General features: G+C 41.1%; 2 protein-coding genes across 6 annotated transcripts in view; both read right to left on the bottom strand.

The window, feature by feature from the left end:
• The window catches only part of CRISPLD2 (cysteine rich secretory protein LCCL domain containing 2), a 43,925-nt gene extending 36,707 nt beyond the window's left edge, over positions 1-7,218 (bottom strand). Inside the window, exons 1-2 of one of the 4 annotated variants that reach the window (XM_054048882.1) lie at positions 7,149-7,218; positions 6,239-6,495 (exon numbers count right to left, since the gene is read on the bottom strand). The gene's annotated coding sequence lies outside the window, so the exon portion shown is untranslated. Of the gene's footprint in view, positions 1-6,238; positions 6,579-6,730; positions 6,748-6,882; positions 7,119-7,148 lie in introns of those variants that run through there. The other 3 variants (XM_054048881.1, XM_054048883.1, XM_054048880.1) reach the window with 3 other exon arrangements.
• An 8,581-nt stretch (positions 7,219-15,799) lies between these two features.
• USP10 (ubiquitin specific peptidase 10) overlaps positions 15,800-18,534 on the bottom strand; it is a 71,434-nt gene continuing 68,699 nt past the window's right edge. For both annotated transcript variants that reach the window (XM_054048737.1, XM_054048736.1), the window contains one exon: positions 15,800-16,865. In XM_054048737.1, coding sequence (XP_053904712.1) covers positions 16,678-16,865 — 188 coding nt within the window. In that variant the 3' untranslated portion in view covers positions 15,800-16,677. The remainder of the gene's footprint in view (positions 16,866-18,534) is intronic.

Consider the following 18,534-nt stretch of genomic DNA (forward strand, 5'->3'; position numbering starts at 1 on the left):
AATGCCCAGGCCCTTAAACGATCACATAATCCAGGCTGTGCCTTTTCACGTATGCAGCGTGAGCAATGACACATTATTTCTTCCAAGTGTCGGCCTTAAAGGAGGAGAACAGATCCTAACAAAAGGGAAAGCAAACTTCCCCAGCAGCCAAGTCACAGAGGTCAGACATGAGCTACAGCTATTTCAGAGGCCTCTGCCTGCCAATAGACTCAGGCAGAGCCAGCTGCCAGCTCCCAGAATCTGTGTATGTTTATGTGAAAATGTCATCGTAATATCAGAGCAATCAAAATTCCGGTCTGCAAGTGACGCACTGGGGGGTTCTCGCTGACGCTGTTACTGCACTTAGCTGGAGACAGAAGCGCAGCCAGCTATATGAATTATTACAGATTAGGAGAGGAGCTGGAGTAGATTTCCCGGCCTCCTCTCGAATAGGAACCACTTCTGCACTGCTCGGTTGCCATGAGTCAGCCTGCCTTTAGTGGGGAGAGTTAACCAGAGGTGAATGCTGGCCCTAAATTTAAATGTGCTGACTTGATGGTTTGAATTTCCAGCCTTGATCATCCATGTCCTCAATTGCAAGGCCCCCTCTCTCCCTCCTCCTTCAGACACACCTGTAATCGTCCAGCAAATTCTCCACCCTGATTCTCATCATTAATAGTCCTCGCTTAGTCCCTCACCTGAGAGCCATTTGTCTTGGCTTATATAGACCCTCGGCTGTCTCTTACTAGAGGTTTGTCCAGTTGGCTGTGTTCGCAAGTGGGACCGGTAATAGCTACCATCATAAGAATAATACGTAACAGGGTTTAAACATTCACACTGCACATCTGACAGTGGAACTATCCAGTCCCCTCTTCATAAAACCGAAGTGGTAAATAAAGGACTTCCAGTGTTATTCCATGATGCTTGCAATAGGGGAACCACCATGCCAACGGGAACAACTGTACATCAGGGCAGCTCTATAAAGAGGGAATATTCCAAGAGATGCAGCCTTTCCCAAGTCAAAACTATCCCTAATGCTGTCATTTTAAACATCCTTTTGTGTAATGGCTGTTAGAGCCCTTTCCTGAATAGGCCCCCCAAATATTTTCTTTAGGTGATGGTTCTGCAGATTTCACTGTTTAAACTTACGGCATTGCAAATTACCACTACATCTTCCCCCACTGGGTGTTTTAAAGCAGGGGTGTTTACAGCTTGATATTGTTAAACGTATTTGGAATAGGTGATTCATTTTCTTTCTTGCTGAGTGTTATGTCTCTAGGGGGGCAGCAGAACTGCTTTTGATGGTGGAAAAACATAAATCAGAGTATGCTCTATATTTAAATCTAGAAATATTTTGCTTCCAATCTAATGGAAATGCAGCCAGGTGTGAACAACATTCTTTTAGGCAGGGGTACAGACACAGCACGCAATAATTCTGATGATGACGATGCTCAGAATGCAAAACATAAAGGGTCTAATTTTCAGAGGTGCTGAGCTCCCACAACTTCAGTTGAAGTCAAGGGAAGTGTCAACGCCCTGAAAATCGAGCCCAGGGCCTATGTCAGGGGTGATCAACCTGCATGCGGCTCTTCAGAGGTTAATATTCAGCTCCTTGCATAGGCGTTGACTCAGGGGCTGGAGCTACAGGCGGCAACTTTCCAATGTGCCGGGTGGTGCTCACTGCTCAACCCCTGGCTCTGCCCCCACTCCACCCCTCCCCCCAAGGCCCTCCCTGCCCCTTCCCCTGAGCCTGCCATGCCCTTGCTCTTCCCTCCTCCTCGCCGCCAGAGCCTCCTGCACATGTGAAACAGCTGACTGGTGGGGCTGCCTGCGGGCGGTGCTGACTGGTGGGGCTGCCTGCGGGCGGGAGGTGTTGGAGCTGATGGGGGGCTGCTGACGTATTACTGTGGCTCTTTGGTAATGTACACTGGTAAATTCTGGCTCCTTCTCAGGCTCAGATTGGCCACCCCTGGCCTACGCTGTCCCGGCATGTATCTAGCACAATGTAGCCCAAATCCCTGACTGAGCCTTCTAGGTGCTACTGTGACACAAATAACCAACCAACCACTAATAATTTTTCCTAAGCAAAGTGTTAAGCAGTTGAGCTGGGCTTTGCTAAAGCCATGGAGATCACGATAATGTCATGCAAAGAAAATGTCTTAATTTCTTCACTAGAATACCTCCTTGCTTTAGAGAGGAAGTGTAACATGCAAGCATCATCCCCATTCAGTGTTTCACTGGTTAAATAGAGGTTGAATTAGGCCAGTACGACCCTTAAAGGCATACAACTTCCAGTTTTTTTAAAGATAAATATTGTTTTAACCTCGTTCTCTTCTCAGCTTTGTTTGCTGGCACAAACCCCTCCATAGATGAAGCCTAACTGGCTAAGGGGGGAGGGGGGAATGAGCTATTACTTTTGTAGACCATCTGGCTCAATTGAGGGAACAATTCCTACTTTCAGACACTTCCCTAAGAGGTTTGAAATATAGATGATCTGCCACGGCGATGTACAATGTGGCTATTTATTATCAGCAATTTTAAATGCAGCCTGCTTCTTAGCTATGGTGGACAACAGCAGACAGCTGGCCTAGGCTGCTGCAGTTGTACCTACCAACCTGGATTTACTCCCTTTTCTAACCCGGGGCCCCGTTCATCACACAGTGAAGGTACAGAAATTGCAACTTGCGAATCAGCGGAACCCTCTGACAGCCCAGAGACATACCAAACTTGTTACTATGCGATGAAGTCAACATGTCAAGTCCTCAACAGACCCTTGGCTACTTTGCTCAAGCCCTTTCAGCAACTAGTCAACACTGTGTAACAGATGGTGCATTATTCTCCGAGTCCTTTCCTCTGCTTGTGAATTAACAGCATTATCCCCTTTCCCCAACTGGGCTGCCTTGAAACCTAGTTTTAAGGTTGATGGATTAAATATTCAGTCCCTGCTTCAAGTACTTGACTTTCAGGTAGGGGGAAAGTATCGTTTCCAGCACTCAGTCCTGTTAGACCAGACAAATGACCCACTGCAGCCTCTGTGAATGCGCATCCATAGGATGATTCACTGATTTCAATTAAAAATCAAGGTGAGATTTGACATTAATTTAAATGGGGCTAGAACTTGGCCCAAAGACATTCAGTTGCACCCAGTTTCCCAGGTGAAGGGAATTCCCTGAACAAACAACTCTCTGGCATACCAACGAGGGTATGGAATGATGGGTGAAACGGAGGGAGTGCCAGTAGGGGGATATAAACATGCCAGCATAGTAGGTAGTTACCCTATTTATAAGATGGCAAGGGTCCATCCTGCCCAGTAGCCTGTCACTGAAAGCGGCCAGGACAAGATGCCTCAGAAATATTTAAATTAAACAGGGGACAATGGCAAAGACATGGTTCTATTACGCAGGCAAATACAACACTCCTTTGTATAGTGGATGCCCATGGGAATTTGGGTGGGCAAAGAATACAAGAGCAAGCCCGCCCCTGGGATCCATTTGCCCCACAGTGGTGTTCAAGCTCTTCTTAAAAAACCCCAGCCCCCAATTCAGCAACACAGTTAAGAGAGCTTTGCTGAATCACGGCTCCAGATATTCAGCTTTGTGTCTCCAGGCGGCATGGATCACTGGCATCCCAGCTGTGGAAACTCTTATAAGCTTTGGACGCACATTGTGTGCGAGTTGGAAGTTTGACAGCTACTTCAACCACTGTCCCAGCTGAGTAAACTTTGCTTTATTCAAGGGAGGGGAGGAAGCATTTCTATGACCTCTTTTCAAACGCATCGGGCTCATGGTATCGATGCCATGTTAACATCTGGGACTGATCAGAAACCAGTGAATCGGCAGAAACTGCCTCCTGAATGTCCAGACGTGAAGGCATCTCACAGACAAAATATACAGTAACTACTCATTTAACGTTGTCCCGGTTAAGGCTGTTTCGTCGTTACGTTGCTGATCTATCCAGGAACAAGCTCGTTTAAAGTTGCGCAATGCTCCCTTATAACGGCCTTTGGCAGCTGCCTGCTCTGTTCACTGTTGCAGGATTCTCTGGAAGAGCAGCCCCTCCTTGTGGGGATTAGAAATCGGGGGGGGAGGGAGCAGCAGCCCCCCGTCCCCATCAGCTCCCCTAAATTCCCTATAAGGTATGTGTCTCGGCAGCTGCCCAGCAGCAGTTCAGGTGGCCCTCCCCACACTGCCGTGCTGCTCCTGCCCTCTGCCTTGGGGCTGCTCCCCGGAGCTTCCTGCTTGCTGGGGAAGGGGTGCTGATATCAGGATGTCCCCCTGCTCCTTCCCCCCCCCCCGCTCTGTACCCCCTCTCCACAAAGCGGAGGAGGGGGACAGGGCTCAGGGACAGAAAGGAGGGAGCTTGCTGGAAGCTGTTGCTTCCTATCTGAACCAGCTGATCTGCTTAAAAGGGCAACGTACTTGAAGTGGTGTCATTGTACTTAAAGGGGCAATGCACGTCTCTCTCTCTCACTCATGCACGCACCCCCAGCACTTTGGAAAGTCAGCACCTGTGCAGCCATCCATGTGCTGTCAGGAGGAGGGAGTGGTGCGCTCCAGCTGGAAAGCGTGGGCTCATCATGTTCAGTTTTTGCAGGGAAGTGTTTGCAGCTACTGCCCTGCATCTATTGTGTTTCCTCCCTCCTGCCTCAGTCCATGCTGCCTTGTGGAGTGTGAGGCTACATTAACAACAGCATATTAACCCGTGACGGCTCAGCCGAGTGCTAGTTCATCATTTAGCAGCAAGGCATTCCGTGGGAAATATCCCACCCTCTTACTCTGCAACTCAACCAAGCTTCACAATCTTTCATTGCTGTGTACAATATTAAACGGTTTAAAACTTACACTGTAAATGTATATAATGTCTTTTGTCTGGCAAAAAAAATTTCCCTGGAACCTAACCCCCCCATTTACATTAATTCTTATGGGGAAATTGGATTCGCTTAACATCATTTCGCATAAAGTCGCATTTTTCAGGAACATAACTACAACGTTAAGTGAGGAGTTACTGTATTACAACTGGGGACAAAGGAAGAAGTATTTTCTGAGATCTGAGGAGGTCATATTTAAATGGGCTTTGAAAAGATTGTTCACAAAAAGTTACTTCCTAGACTAATGGAAAGCTTCTGATCTCAGAGGGTAGAAGCATGGGTAAGCTCTAGAATTTGCCATGCAAAACTCCCTCCTCCACCCACAGGCAAACAGATAAAGTCAGCCTCAGTGTGGTGTCCTCACCAAACCTTAATGCTTTATTGTTAGTGATCTCTAATATGTCCCCTAGTTAAATATTAAAGTGGTTGGATTATCCCCCTGGTTATACATGCTATTGCCGCAAATATTTGCAGTGCCATGGGATACTATACATAGAGAAGGCAGAGGAAACCGGCAGATGCAAGAGTTAACACAGGATGCCAGCAACAACTCAAAACGAGCAAAGCAGAACCAGGAGTGGTTCAGATTTTCACTCACGTAGATAAACTCAGGATTCAAGCACTATGCCCACTATATATTTTGTGTTTGCAGCCTTGTCTTTTTAGCCACGATGCACATATTTGAGGCTTTACAATGTTGTCGGGTATTTCCCTGCAAACATAATACCAGCAGAATAGTCAGAGTGAAATTACAAATTCTGTAACTTAGAGCACGTTGTCCTCTCTACCGCATAAAACTGTAAAATCTGTGTTTTCAAGGTCAGAGATAAAATGTCTGGATCTACCATCATCCACTCTAGTGTAATACAAGAGGGTGAGTTTCTACCTAAAGCCATAGTAAAAGTTGTTTTTTAAACTGTTAACAGAAGTTACCTGGTTCTACTAGTATTTGAAGGTTTAGTTACAGACCCAGTTTAGATTTATAAATAGCTTTTATATATATAAAAAATTTATATATATATATAAAATAAAAATAAATAGTTTATAAAAGTTTAAGAAAAAAATCAGTAGATGTTTTAATAAATGGTCAGACTATTAGAGGTTATAGCATCCAACAGGTCTGATTATAATTATCAATGACACCTTCCACCTATGTACTTATAAGTACTATAACTGTCTATAACACTAGTAATACGATTTATGTAACATCTATTACTTTATTAACCTATTGTGAACTATTTATAAATGAACTTTAATAGTAAAGAGCAATTTTGTATCACACACAATCTTTTGGAGACGTTATTAAACATATACATCCCTAACACAGAGATTTTCGTTACACACAAAAGGTTTAAAACAGTCAAAAATCCAGAGCTGAAACTTAACACTTACCTCTCAAAATCTGCAAGTCCACCAGAAGCTAAAACTCCTCCAAAACCTCCTTGTGGAAAATAAATTATATATTTTAAATATGACAACAGGGAGGGAGGGAAATGACAACTATCACTGGGTGCAATGAATGCTAAGGTCTCAGCACAGCTGGTAGCGATGAATGCTGTTCTCATACAACTTCGCCAGCGATATTTATACTCTCCGGGGTTATGATCATTTCTTGGCCCTCTATGATCTTGGCAACTGCTCTTTATTTTCTGAGAAAAGGAAAAAATAGAGGGGTGTCAGTGTCATCAAATCTCTCAGGGCAGCAGGGAGATACCATGGAGCCCAAGAAAACTGAGAATCGCCCTACCAAATGGAGTAATATAACACACACACACACACACACACACACACACACACACAGAAAGGGGGGGGGGGTGTCGGCGGAGGAGGAGACAGAGACTGTGGGGGGGAGGGACCAATAATTAAAACCAAATGATAATTTACAAGTTTTCCAGGAAACGAGCTACAAGGATGGGGCCAGAGAGCCAGGGCTCTGGACTCAGATGGAATTCAACAGTGAAATCCAAGGAGATCACTTAGCTGCAGCCCTTGAAGTTAAAAAAAACAGCCCCAAAACAAAAACCCAAACCACTAACTCGTAATTTTCCAGGGATCAGTCGAAGCTGCGGCTCCTCCCGCTCCGAAGTTTCTGGCTGCGAAGGAGAGATAGGAAATGCGATCCCCAGCTAAGCAAGAGCCTCCTGCCCGCAGCAGAAAGGGAGTGGGGGGAGAGAAATCAAAGGAAAGGCTTTAACTGCAAAACAAACCAATTTAGATTCAAAGGGAGGGAGGGAGGAAAGAGGGGGGTGCAGCGTAAAGCCCTGCAACCAAACTGCCTTATAAATGAAGCCAAACGAGAGACCTGCGAGTGTGCGTGGGTGGAGGAGAGAGGAGAGGTGGGGAATCGCTGCAAGAAGGAAAATCGCAATTAAATGGTTGCAAGTATCAGTTCATCTCCCATTGCTTTGCAAAGCTTTCTTCTCTCCCCTCGCCGTCCCACTAGTCTGCGCCCTAGGAGAGACGCCAGGGGGCGCTCCTCCGCAGTTACTGAGAAGTCATTGCAAGCCTGAAACTGACTTCTGGTGGGTGGTGCAGGTCAGCGTTCAGGTTAGGCGAGTGCAGAGCTGGACTGCACCTGCAGACTGTAACAGGGATGTTTCCAAAGCGCCTGTGGACTTAGCTCCGCAGAGAGGCGCTGCCAGTCCAGGTTCCCTTTCATTAAAAAAAGAAGAAACAACAAAATAACTGAGGGTCCTGTGGCACCTTTAAGACTAACAGAAGTATTGGAGCATAAGCTTTCGTGGGTGAATGCCCACTTCATCATCAGCTTATGCTCCAATACTTCTGTTAGTCTTAAAGGTGCCACAGGACCCTCTGTTGCTTTTTACAGATTCAGACTAACACCGCTATCCCCCTGATACTTAACAAAATAAGTGTGATTGATGGCCAAGAAGCCACCCTGTAGATTTTAGAGCAATGCATTGTTCGAAACAGGGGTTTGGTGGCTGTCAAAGGGAATGGTTTGGGCAGAAGAGAATTTGAAAGGGCTGGGGAAATAAACCAGTAATGTCAATCCATTGGTTGAATGAGAGTCCCTTAGTTACTCTGTCCAGGGCCATTCAAATACAGAAGGATGGAGGCAAAAAATGTTGGGATGTGTACACACAAATACACACACACCAGAAACAACCAAGGTCTCTTTAAAACAGTCTGAATCATTTTCTGTTTAAAACTGCTGACCAATATCCTGAGAGTTTTATGCTTTTAAACAGTCGATAGTATATCCAATCAATATTGGTTTGAAGACTGCAACTCTCAGGATATTCTCCAAAGAATTATACATTTAAAACACACCAAAGCTTGCACATCAAAAATAGATTTATCATACTTGATATATGGATTATTAGAAATACCATCTTCATTAAAAAACAAACAAGGCCACTCCATCCAGTGTAGTGGGCAATTTACATGGGGGAGGGGGGGAAACCCACTCTCTTAAAATGTTGACTCCTATAGATGTCTTTGCTTAGTCACTCTTGGCTTTTTGCCATTTTTCAGAGCTAAGCTTTTTTGTGGGGGGGGGGGGGGGAGAAGAAGTGATCTCTTGTTTTCATAATCCAATCTGTCTGGATATCTGTCTGCATTACAGAAATCCCCAAGCATGGTGTCCAGTTTGCATGGCTTTTTAAATAATTAGATCCACTGGCAAGCATTATCAATATCTTTCTTTAGAACAACATGGGTGCAAAGCACCTAGTCGTCTTAAGAAAAATCTAAGATGGTCACAATATTATCCACTCTGTCAAGTCAATCCTTTTCTATTTGTATTTGGATGACATTTTGGTTTATTTTAAAGGACTTCCAGATGTGAAACAATGGCAGATGGCCCCTTATCTGTAGCCCACAGCTCTATCTTGCTTATAGAAATTCAGTGGAATTTGGAACAGAGGGTCCTGTGGCACCTTTGAGACTCTCAGAAGTACTGGGAGCATAAGCTTTTGTGGGTAAGAACCTCACTTCTTCAGATGCAAGAAGTGAGGTTCTTACCCACGAAAGCTTATGCTCCCAATACTTCTGTTAGTCTTAAAGGTGCCACAGGACCCTCGGTTGCTTTTTACAGATTCAGACTAACACGGCTACCCCTCTGATAGTGGAATTTGGATATCTTTGAAAATCTCAGCCTTAACCCAAAATGTGTTGGTACTCGGATGCTCTGATGAACAGGACACTACACAGACTAGAGTGGAAGACAGTTAACCATAGTTACTTTGAAGTCATAGATAGCACTGTATTTTTCTTGAATTAATTTTCTTGCTCAGCTTCTTCCAGGACTGATGGTTTTGCTAAGTTCACAGAATAACCCTTTTTCCGCAACTCAACAGCATTAGGCCCATTGGCCTCTTTTTAGTTCTCCCCTACAATGGCAACAACTCAGAATCATCCAACTCCAGAGACGTGACAAGGCTCCAATTCCCAAGACAGTCTGAGCACTAGTCTCTTAAGTGGTACAAACCACACACGGCTCTGAGGCAGTGAGTCATCTGACTCTTAAGGATGCTGCATTAATATTACCAGAAAGTTGATTAATTCATTTAAACACCACATACAATTTTCAAATAATTTCCAGATCCAGGGGGAATTTGTGATTTTGTCATTCCCACACATCCCTGCTGCGAATTAACCCTTTCCAGTGATTCAGTCTGAACAGAATTACCCATCTCCCTATTCTTGATGCTGTCAGGCAGTGATTCTCAAACTTTTGTACTGGTGACCCCATTCACATAGCAAGCCTCTGAGTGCAACCCCCCTTATAAATTAAATTTTTTTAATATGTTTAACACCATTATAAATGCTGGAGGCAAAGAGGGGTTTGAGGTGGAGGCTGACAGCTCTTGACCTCCACAGAACCTCACAACTCCCTGAGGGGTCCTGAAAACCCCTGCTTTACGGGATGTATTCCTTTGATATGTACAGTTAGCTCCATCACCCAAGTCCAGACACTGTATCCAGTGGTACTATAGACTAGGATGAGTCCACTAAACTTCTCATCACTTGTGACCTAAGGCCCATTTCAGCTGAAGTGTGAAGAGGTGGAACATTATATTGTCTACATACTTCTACTACTTATCTCCACTGGGATTCTGTTGGATATTTTTGAGTTATACAAATTCAGTGGATGAAATTTGTCCCTGATGTAAACTCACTGAAGTCGATGAACTTAAATACATGAATTTGGTCCACTTTGTGTTTCCATGGAATTTGAATGACATGATGATAAACAGGCATGTTTATTGTGAAGGATCAAAGAGAGAAGACAGTTGCCTAGATTGCATCATGTTCTGCAAGTATTTTCCCAGGAGTCCAAAATATTCAAGTCTCTTTCGTGGCTACTGTTAAATGACTAAAATAGGCTGGATTTCCATAATGTGGACAGATATCCAAACATATCTGATTCCGAAAACAAACGTGCCAGAAACAAGACTCTTCCTATCTGGTGCAAATGAAAGCTTGATTTCTTGGTCATATATGCTGCTGCGAAATTGATTCACTTCAGATTAAGAGGTGATTGTTGTGGCCATGGGAGGAGTTGGAAGCTACACGTTTTAGACAAAACTGACACTTCACACATTACATTAAAATTTTCATTTTGTCTTCATTCAGCTGTTTCAAGTCCTACATTCAGCCAATGCCAAAACAAATCAGAAGTTATTTTTACCCATTCACTTCATAATTATTATGGTCTTGATTATAACTTCTCTGGTTCATATGTGGGGAAAGCCACACAATGGGACTGAATATAGAAGAAAAACCTTTTTATGCAACAGCCAATAAACAGAAACAAAGACAGATTTCAGTTATTTTACTCTGTTTAACATGCAGATACCATGCCTTGATTTTAGACTCAAACAGAATTACACTCCATTTCTAATTCAAATGTATGCTCACATAGGAGGCACATTAGTGTACCAACATGGGTTATTGATTCAAGTCTGTCATAACAGAAATAGTGTGTGCCTAGGGACCCCAATCAGAAAATCAAGACCCCTTTGTGCTAAGCACTGTACAAACAAGTAACAAAGACAATTCCTTCCTCATCGATCTTATAATTTTTGGGCCAGAGCACACTCAATATACGTATTAACCATTATCAAACATAAATGGAGGCCCCAAAATACTCTCCTCCTTCTGATCAGTTTGGAAGACAGTGATCATGAGCAGAAACAGCATGGAGGATGCTCCTAAATCAGCGTAATCCCCTCTGGACTAACCTGCAAGAAAGCCTATTTTTGTGAATTTGCATTGCAAGTTTGCAGATGCAAGAAGTTGGGAGATGCTTCCCCGACACTCCCACCTTCAGAGATTTTGCCCAAGAAGGAAAAAGAGTGTAATTATAAATTTGCTCAGATGTAAACCACCATAATCTCCTCCTGCTGTCACCAATATCATAAAGCTAACAAAATAAAATGCACAATTACCCATAGATCTCTCTGCAACATATAATGCAAATAACTTTTAAAAAGTGAATTTCTATTCAAAATGACTGCTTAAGATTTCTTACGGCAAGAACATTGTGTAACCAGCTATTCTTTACCAACAGTTACGTGGATTCGAAATTTTCTGCAGTAGTTTAGAACTTTATAATAAACCTTTCAGTGTGTGTGACACCACTGCACTCTACTGGAGAGACTCAGACCTACACCTCTGTAAACCATGGGCAGTATACAGCTAACAGCTAAAAGCGCAGATGCTCCATCTTCTCCAGTGGTATGGCCTGCATTTTTGAAGCAGGATGTTCTGTTCCAATAGCCACCATGACATTCCAAATGGCCATGGTGTGTAAAGTCCGAGGTTGCAACAGTTTAATGAATGACACAATGAAATGAACACAACCCAAATCCATTTAAAACTGCAGATGTTTGGCAACTGGAATAGGATTAGCCAACTTGGCTACAACTTCAGAGCTAGCGGCCCTGGCTCTTGAGAAGGGTGTCAGGGGATTTTAATGGCCAGGCGTGTTGTGTTTTTTTGTTTTTGTTTTTTTTTAAAGGAATGATCACAGCTCCAGCAACACAACGTCATTATCATGCTGAGGCAATGGTCAGGACTGACTCACATGGCCGACTCATCAAAACTACTTCAGCATCCCGGATTTCCCATGGCAGCCTCCCATTAGAGAAATGAAAAGGCCCAAACCATGCTTAGCGTGAGACTGAAGAGCGTGAGCTATCCGGTATGGCAGAATCCATTCAAAATTGCTCTATATGAATATTTCTCTTAGGTCAATAAAAATCATTACCAAAACTCTTTAACACCATTTTCCATCAGTGATTTAAAAGGTTTTGCATGAATGGATTTACAAGTGACAACTTAGAAATTCAAGAACTAACGGAGATGGAGGGGAAAGTATTTCTATTTGTTTCTGGTTTTCGCACTACAGGCTAATACCTGTGTTCCCAAAGCAATACACTAACTCACTGACTTTCTGCCGTTTCCATGGTACAAATCCCTTCCAAAAATAAAAACATAAAATATTCACTCTTGGTATTAGTTGTATGGATTATAAAGCAAGTCACTTAACCTCTGCTCCTCTATCTGCAAATTGGGAGAGAACAGTAATGACAGATAGCAAAGGACCAGTCTGGAACTAAATTCATGAAAGATTAGCCTTGGGTGGATGGCTCTATAGGAGAGTGAAATCTTGTAATTAAAACACATAACCAAGATGCTTCCCAAAGACTGTCTGAAATAAAAGACTTTCAAACGTATTTCATAAAAGGACTAATTCTTTGGCTTTCCATGGTGCTCCTCCAGTACCTTAAAAATCTTGGGCTGAGGCATAATGATATATAGGTAGCCAGCCTATGAAGGTGGCTAAGTATTTCACAAAGCAATGATACAATGAAATGCTATTTCAACTGTTATTAAAACACATACTTACCACATAGCACTTATCTGAACTGTTCTTTATTTTCTTTAATCAATATTCTGATATGTTGGACTTTTTGACTAATTCACTAGGGGTAGAATTTTCCAAATGTGACAGTCTCCTGAAAAATCCCACCTTTTGTTTGTAGGTCACTATGGCTCTTCTGAAAAATCACCCCCTAAACAGCCTGTTTCAGTATGAACTTCTGGCATGCTCTGATTGCTTATACTTGGACCAAGATTTTTCAAGTATAGGATTCGGGAGCCCTATTTTCAGGCTTCTGTTTTTGAAAATCTTGGCCTTTTTTTGCACTGAAGCCAGTTTTTTCTCTAAGGTTAAAATCTGCTTTAAGAACATCACTAAATAATTATAACACTTGGCTCTGATGCATTTGACATTATCAGTTACAGATAGAAATAAAGGACATAAACACTTTGTTCAAAAACAAGGAGAGTAGGTTAACAAAATAAAAACTGTGGTTGTGTAATGTCAGATGTTGCTACATGCTTTTCACTGACTTCTTTGAGTAACTCATTGCACAGGTTTCATCAACAATTGTATGTGCAACATCCTTAGTGCAAATTAAATTTAAAAAATACCTAAGGAACAGTTTATTTCATACCAACAGACATTGCAATACTTGTTTTTAATACCTGAAATTAAAGCAGTTCTTAAAACAAAAAGAAACACCCCTCCTCCCCCACTTCTACTGCATCTCTCATTTCAGTTTAGCAAGAAAATTAAAGAGGACATGAATATGCAGAATCATAGTGACTACTATACTTCACTTTTACGTTGTGTTTGTAATATAATTTCCTCTTTCATAATTTTATCACAATATTTTCAAAAACATCATCACTTGACGTGGCCCCAAGTAACCTCAGCTAAAGGAGCTCCAGATTCTTTTGCAAGACTGATTTATAGTGTCGTTTTTGTGAAAAGTATCAGGGGGTAGTCGTGTTAGTCTGTATCTACAAAAACAACAAGGAGTCTGGTGGCACCTTAAAGACTAACAGATTTATTTGGGCATAAGCTTTCGTGAGTAAAAACCTCACTTCTTCGGATGCATCCGAAGAAGTGAGGTTTTTACTCACGAAAGCTTATGCCCAAATAAATCTGTTAGTCTTTAAGGTGCCACCAGACTCCTTGTTGTTTTTGTGAAAAGTCTCTTATGGGCAAGTCTCTTATGAGTAGCCATAGCCTTGGTTTTATATAATAACCTACATTTACTAGAGACAGACTATATATACATAAAAAAAGTGTCATGAGCTAGATATTTAAAGTAATAAGAATCATCACTATCATCAGAAAAAAGGAATGTAAACTTACATGTCTGTTTCACGTTTCAACTTCCAGGTTTGTTTCAGATTTATTTGACATAGGAAAAGCTCAGTGCAGGTTTGTGGGATTAAAGTGTATGTTAATTACAAGTGGGATCTACAAAATACTTTTAGTGCTGGTAAAATGGTCTAATTGTGCACCATTGACATCCATGGGAATTATAACCAACTTCAAAGTGAGGATGGGCAGGAACATAATGTAAAACGTTATATATTTATTATAATAACGGGTGGATTAATGTGATCGTGGTATGCTCTTGTCTTTAAGCCTGTGAATAGTCTCATTGCTTTGCTGGATCAGGTTTGAAGTGAAATAATAAGATTATTGTCTCACTGTGTGTCCAGTTCTAATAGCTCCATATTAGGATGACTAGTATCCGCATAGGAAATTTTGTAACTGCAGAATTAATGATTCAGCCTGACTTACATTTGCTAGTGACCATCGTTCAACAACTTGACAAGTGATTTTTGTTCAAAATTTGTAAATTTCTCCATCAAATGAAAATGTTCTCTGCCCATCTCTAGGAGCCCTGGCTCTGGGGCAGTCGGCCAGGTACATGAACTGGCAGGATACCTACCTGGCAGGTCATGTTCCACAGGAACCCTGCTTGGTTTCTGGTGGAATTTCATCAAAATCAAAGTCTTCACAAAGCGCTTAGGTTTCAATTCAGCAAATTCCAAAGGAAAAAAGTTTCATTAGAACTTTTCCAACCAACTCCAACAAACATCTGTATAGCAACTTACATCCAAAACACTCTCGGTGTATAATACACAAACTATATGGAGGGATTGTAAAATGCCCCTCCCTCTGGGATGGGAGACACCAGCAGTTGAAAAAGTGCACAGCAATTCCTCCCAACAATTCAACACAAAGTGAAGAATCCAACTGAAGCAGGGAGACTTAAATGAAGTTCTGAGAGAGGCACCCAATATTTTCTCAAAGCTAAAGTGTAAAGTCTTAGTGCTCCTCACTGAATGACTGTGTAGACATACGGGCCTGATCAACTTCCATGAAAATTGAAGGGCACCTCTTCAGATCAGCCCTGGATGAAGAGATTCTGAATCTGAAGCTGTGATTAGCACTTTCCCAACACTCCTCCTTTGTGGCTGTGGTTACCAAAGCCCCTTCTTATTATTAATAACTTTTATTATTGTAGTAAATAGGAGCCCAACCCTGGACAAGAACCCCACTGTGTTAGGCGCTGTACAAATACATGGTTAATTGCCTTTTAATGAAAAAGCCAAACAGATAGCACAAAAAAGTGACCAGATACTATATTAATAGGTGAGCTATGAACAACTTAGAGCTACTAAAAAGGCAAATTGTACAGTTATTTCAACAAAAAGTAAAAAGCAGCACAATCACAGAGAAGTTATATGGAAAGCAACTGTCCTGCCTGTACCAGACAAAGAGAAAAAGTGAAAAGAGAAATCTAGGCAGCTTAAGAAAATGATACAGAAATTTCCTGGAACATAAAGCCTAAAAAAAAATAAAGCAGCTACTTCATTTTAAAAACATGAAGGGAAAACAGTGGAGAAAATACACTTTTTCCTGCAATTTGCTTTTTTTTTTTTTAATGCAAAACTCATTTGACCTAGTAGGTATGTGTTTTTTTAAATACTGTAATGATTATGCTTTCATGAGTATCATGGCATTATTTCAAATTAGAAAATGCATAGTAACTCTAGACTAGAGTTTCCACAACTGAAATTTACACTCAAAGTCAAAGAAACACAACCCACAACTTTAAACCAACTTTGTGACTTTTATTGATGGGCGACAACTTTATACTCCTAGATATCACTAAACTGTGTACAATTAAGAACTCAACATTATAGGAGAGCAGACAGCAAAATTAAACAAAGCAGACTTAAAGAAATATCAATCTTCATTATTTTGCCCATTTTTTAAAATCTTGTGTACACAGAAGCATAAATGCAGTTTGAAATCTCTTAATAGCAATAAAGTTACAATCACCCATCTATATAGACTAACATTTTAACTCCAAATATTTGATCTGCAATGTGTACTTAAGCAGTTTCTCATCGCACAATTATTAAAATGTGGTTTTTTTCCTATTAGGAACCAGCAACTCTGCATTTTGTACTTTTGTACATTGTTTTGAAGCACATAGAACCATTGTCTCCTGATACACACTGGCTCATGTTTTACCATTTATCAAAAACTACGGGGGGAGCAGAGAGTTTTTTTTGTTTTTTTTAAATTTTTTTTATTTAAGTAAAGATAAAACTTATTTTCACAGAAATCTACAAGTTTTGTTGCTGGTGCAGGGTTTTCTTCTACTATGCAATTCGAAAGTGGGAATCAAATGCAAACCCCTTTTATCATCTTAGGATTCAGCATTAACTCAGAAATATTTTATCTTTTTGTGATTCGTGAGACTGAGTCTTTCAACCAAATGACTTCATTCTGGAAAGTCAAAAGTCAACACACAAACTATGTTGTGCACAACCCCCAAGGTAGTTTCCTTTTTCACTCTAGCCCATAGTTGCAAGGGAAAAAAGGATTCACTCAAAAGAGCATTTAAAGGAGGAAAAAAGTTAGTGATAGTTGGCGTTCTACAAAGCAGGTATCTTGCACACACAGCATAAAGAGGGAAGTTTCACAGCAGGTCAACTCGGCGATAGTACAGGAGGTAGGCTGTGCGTTCAGCAGACGGCTTCACCACCTGGTACTGATTTATCACCTTGACTGCCTGGTCATCAATGCGTAACCAGCCATTAAGACCAATTTGGAAGACGTCTGTAGTGTAATGGCCACCAGTTGCACTGTTTCCATGATGATAGACAACTACAAAGAGAGAAGTTAATGTTTATACTTCCACTGGAAACAAAACAGGAATACAAATTTACTAAGATGTTCCTTTGTTTAAACAATAATTCATAATTTAAACAAACTTTCCAACTCACATGAGATCAACATATTTTTTGAAGAGTTTAACTACATGTTGAGTGGCATGTTTACATGCTATCCCGTACTGAAGTTATGCTTATACAGTGGTCGCCACTAAAACCTTTAGAAATGCCTTTGCAAATACTTGAAGTTATACCAGCATTATCTGTATGATAGCAAATACGGTCATCATTGTATCTACTTACAAAGGGAAAAAATCTATTATGATGCTAGTGATTTTTCACTGGCAGCACAAAAACTCAAGATTCTAAAGAAGTGAAAAATAATATCCTTAAGATCAAGTGTCCCAAAGGTCTAAGACAGATATTTTTAATTTACTACATGGCTTTCAGGGAAGGATTTATTTCACAGGAAAAGACCAATGGGATTGATAGACCATCTTCCTGCAACAATTCAACATAGCTTCAGAAAATTCATTTAGTGCTGACAAACTCAGTAAATAGTTGAGAACAAACATAACTGCTTGAAATCTCCTACACTTCCAGCTTGTTGCTGTTTGTATTTTCAAGTCAAAATGATCTTAAGTTAACTGTTCACAGATCAAAGTAGGTATTATACAATACTTAGTATCTGACATCTCTGTGACTTAAATCAGAAGCCTCTGAGTCAACCTTCGCTGATATCTAATCATAAAACCTCGTCTTCATATACAAGAGGACATTATGAAACTTTACAATATCAGAACTCTCTGTTCAAAAGTCTCTATTACAAACATAAGAAACTCCCCATCTAACCCATTTAATTTTGCTTTAAGTATGGTTCCACCCTACAAAACCAATTCCATAAGAATCATTGTATACTAAGCACTTGAATGTGCTTAGTTTACAAGTTAGTTTTGTGAGTGCCAATCCTGCAATCTCAACATGGAACCAAGTTGGATTTTTTTATTTTGAGAATGTCACCACCTGTAATATGTTCTGCAGCAAAATAGGTCCATTTGATCCTGTGCTAACTACACCTCATCTTCAAATTGGGCTATCAACTACATCTGTGGACTTTTACTGCTTTCACTGGGGTTACACAGGTGTAACTGTTTGGAATTATATTGGTATATAATTTTGGTAATAATGCACAAAGAGGAACAGAATCTAGCTCATTCCGTTAGCTATGTTTGGGTGGTGAAGCACTGGAATGGGTTACCTAGGAAGGTGGTGGAATCTCCTTCCTAAAGGTTTTTAAGGTCAGGCTTGACAAAGCCCTGGCTGGGATGATTTAGTTGAGGATTAGCCCTGCTTTGAGCAGGGGGTTGGACTAGATGACCTCCTGAGGTCCCTTCCAACCCTGATATTCTATGATTCTATGTTTGTCTCTGCAATGCTAAGAGGAGTAAACAAAGCAGTAAAAACAAGTAGTGGTAGAAAAGTGTCATTTTCAGTCTGCCTTTCAGAGTTGAACCACACTTTAAACTTACTCTGATTTTGTTTATACTTCTATGAAGACACATACATATTACAAGTACTTTAAGTTAAGCAAAGTAGACAGGCATGATTTATAGTATACAGTATACACATTCTAAATTATTGGTATATTTCAAGAGTTCTTTAAG

Source organism: Malaclemys terrapin, chromosome 14, assembly GCF_027887155.1.
Source record: "Malaclemys terrapin pileata isolate rMalTer1 chromosome 14, rMalTer1.hap1, whole genome shotgun sequence".
Classification (NCBI taxonomy): Eukaryota; Metazoa; Chordata; order Testudines; family Emydidae; genus Malaclemys; species Malaclemys terrapin.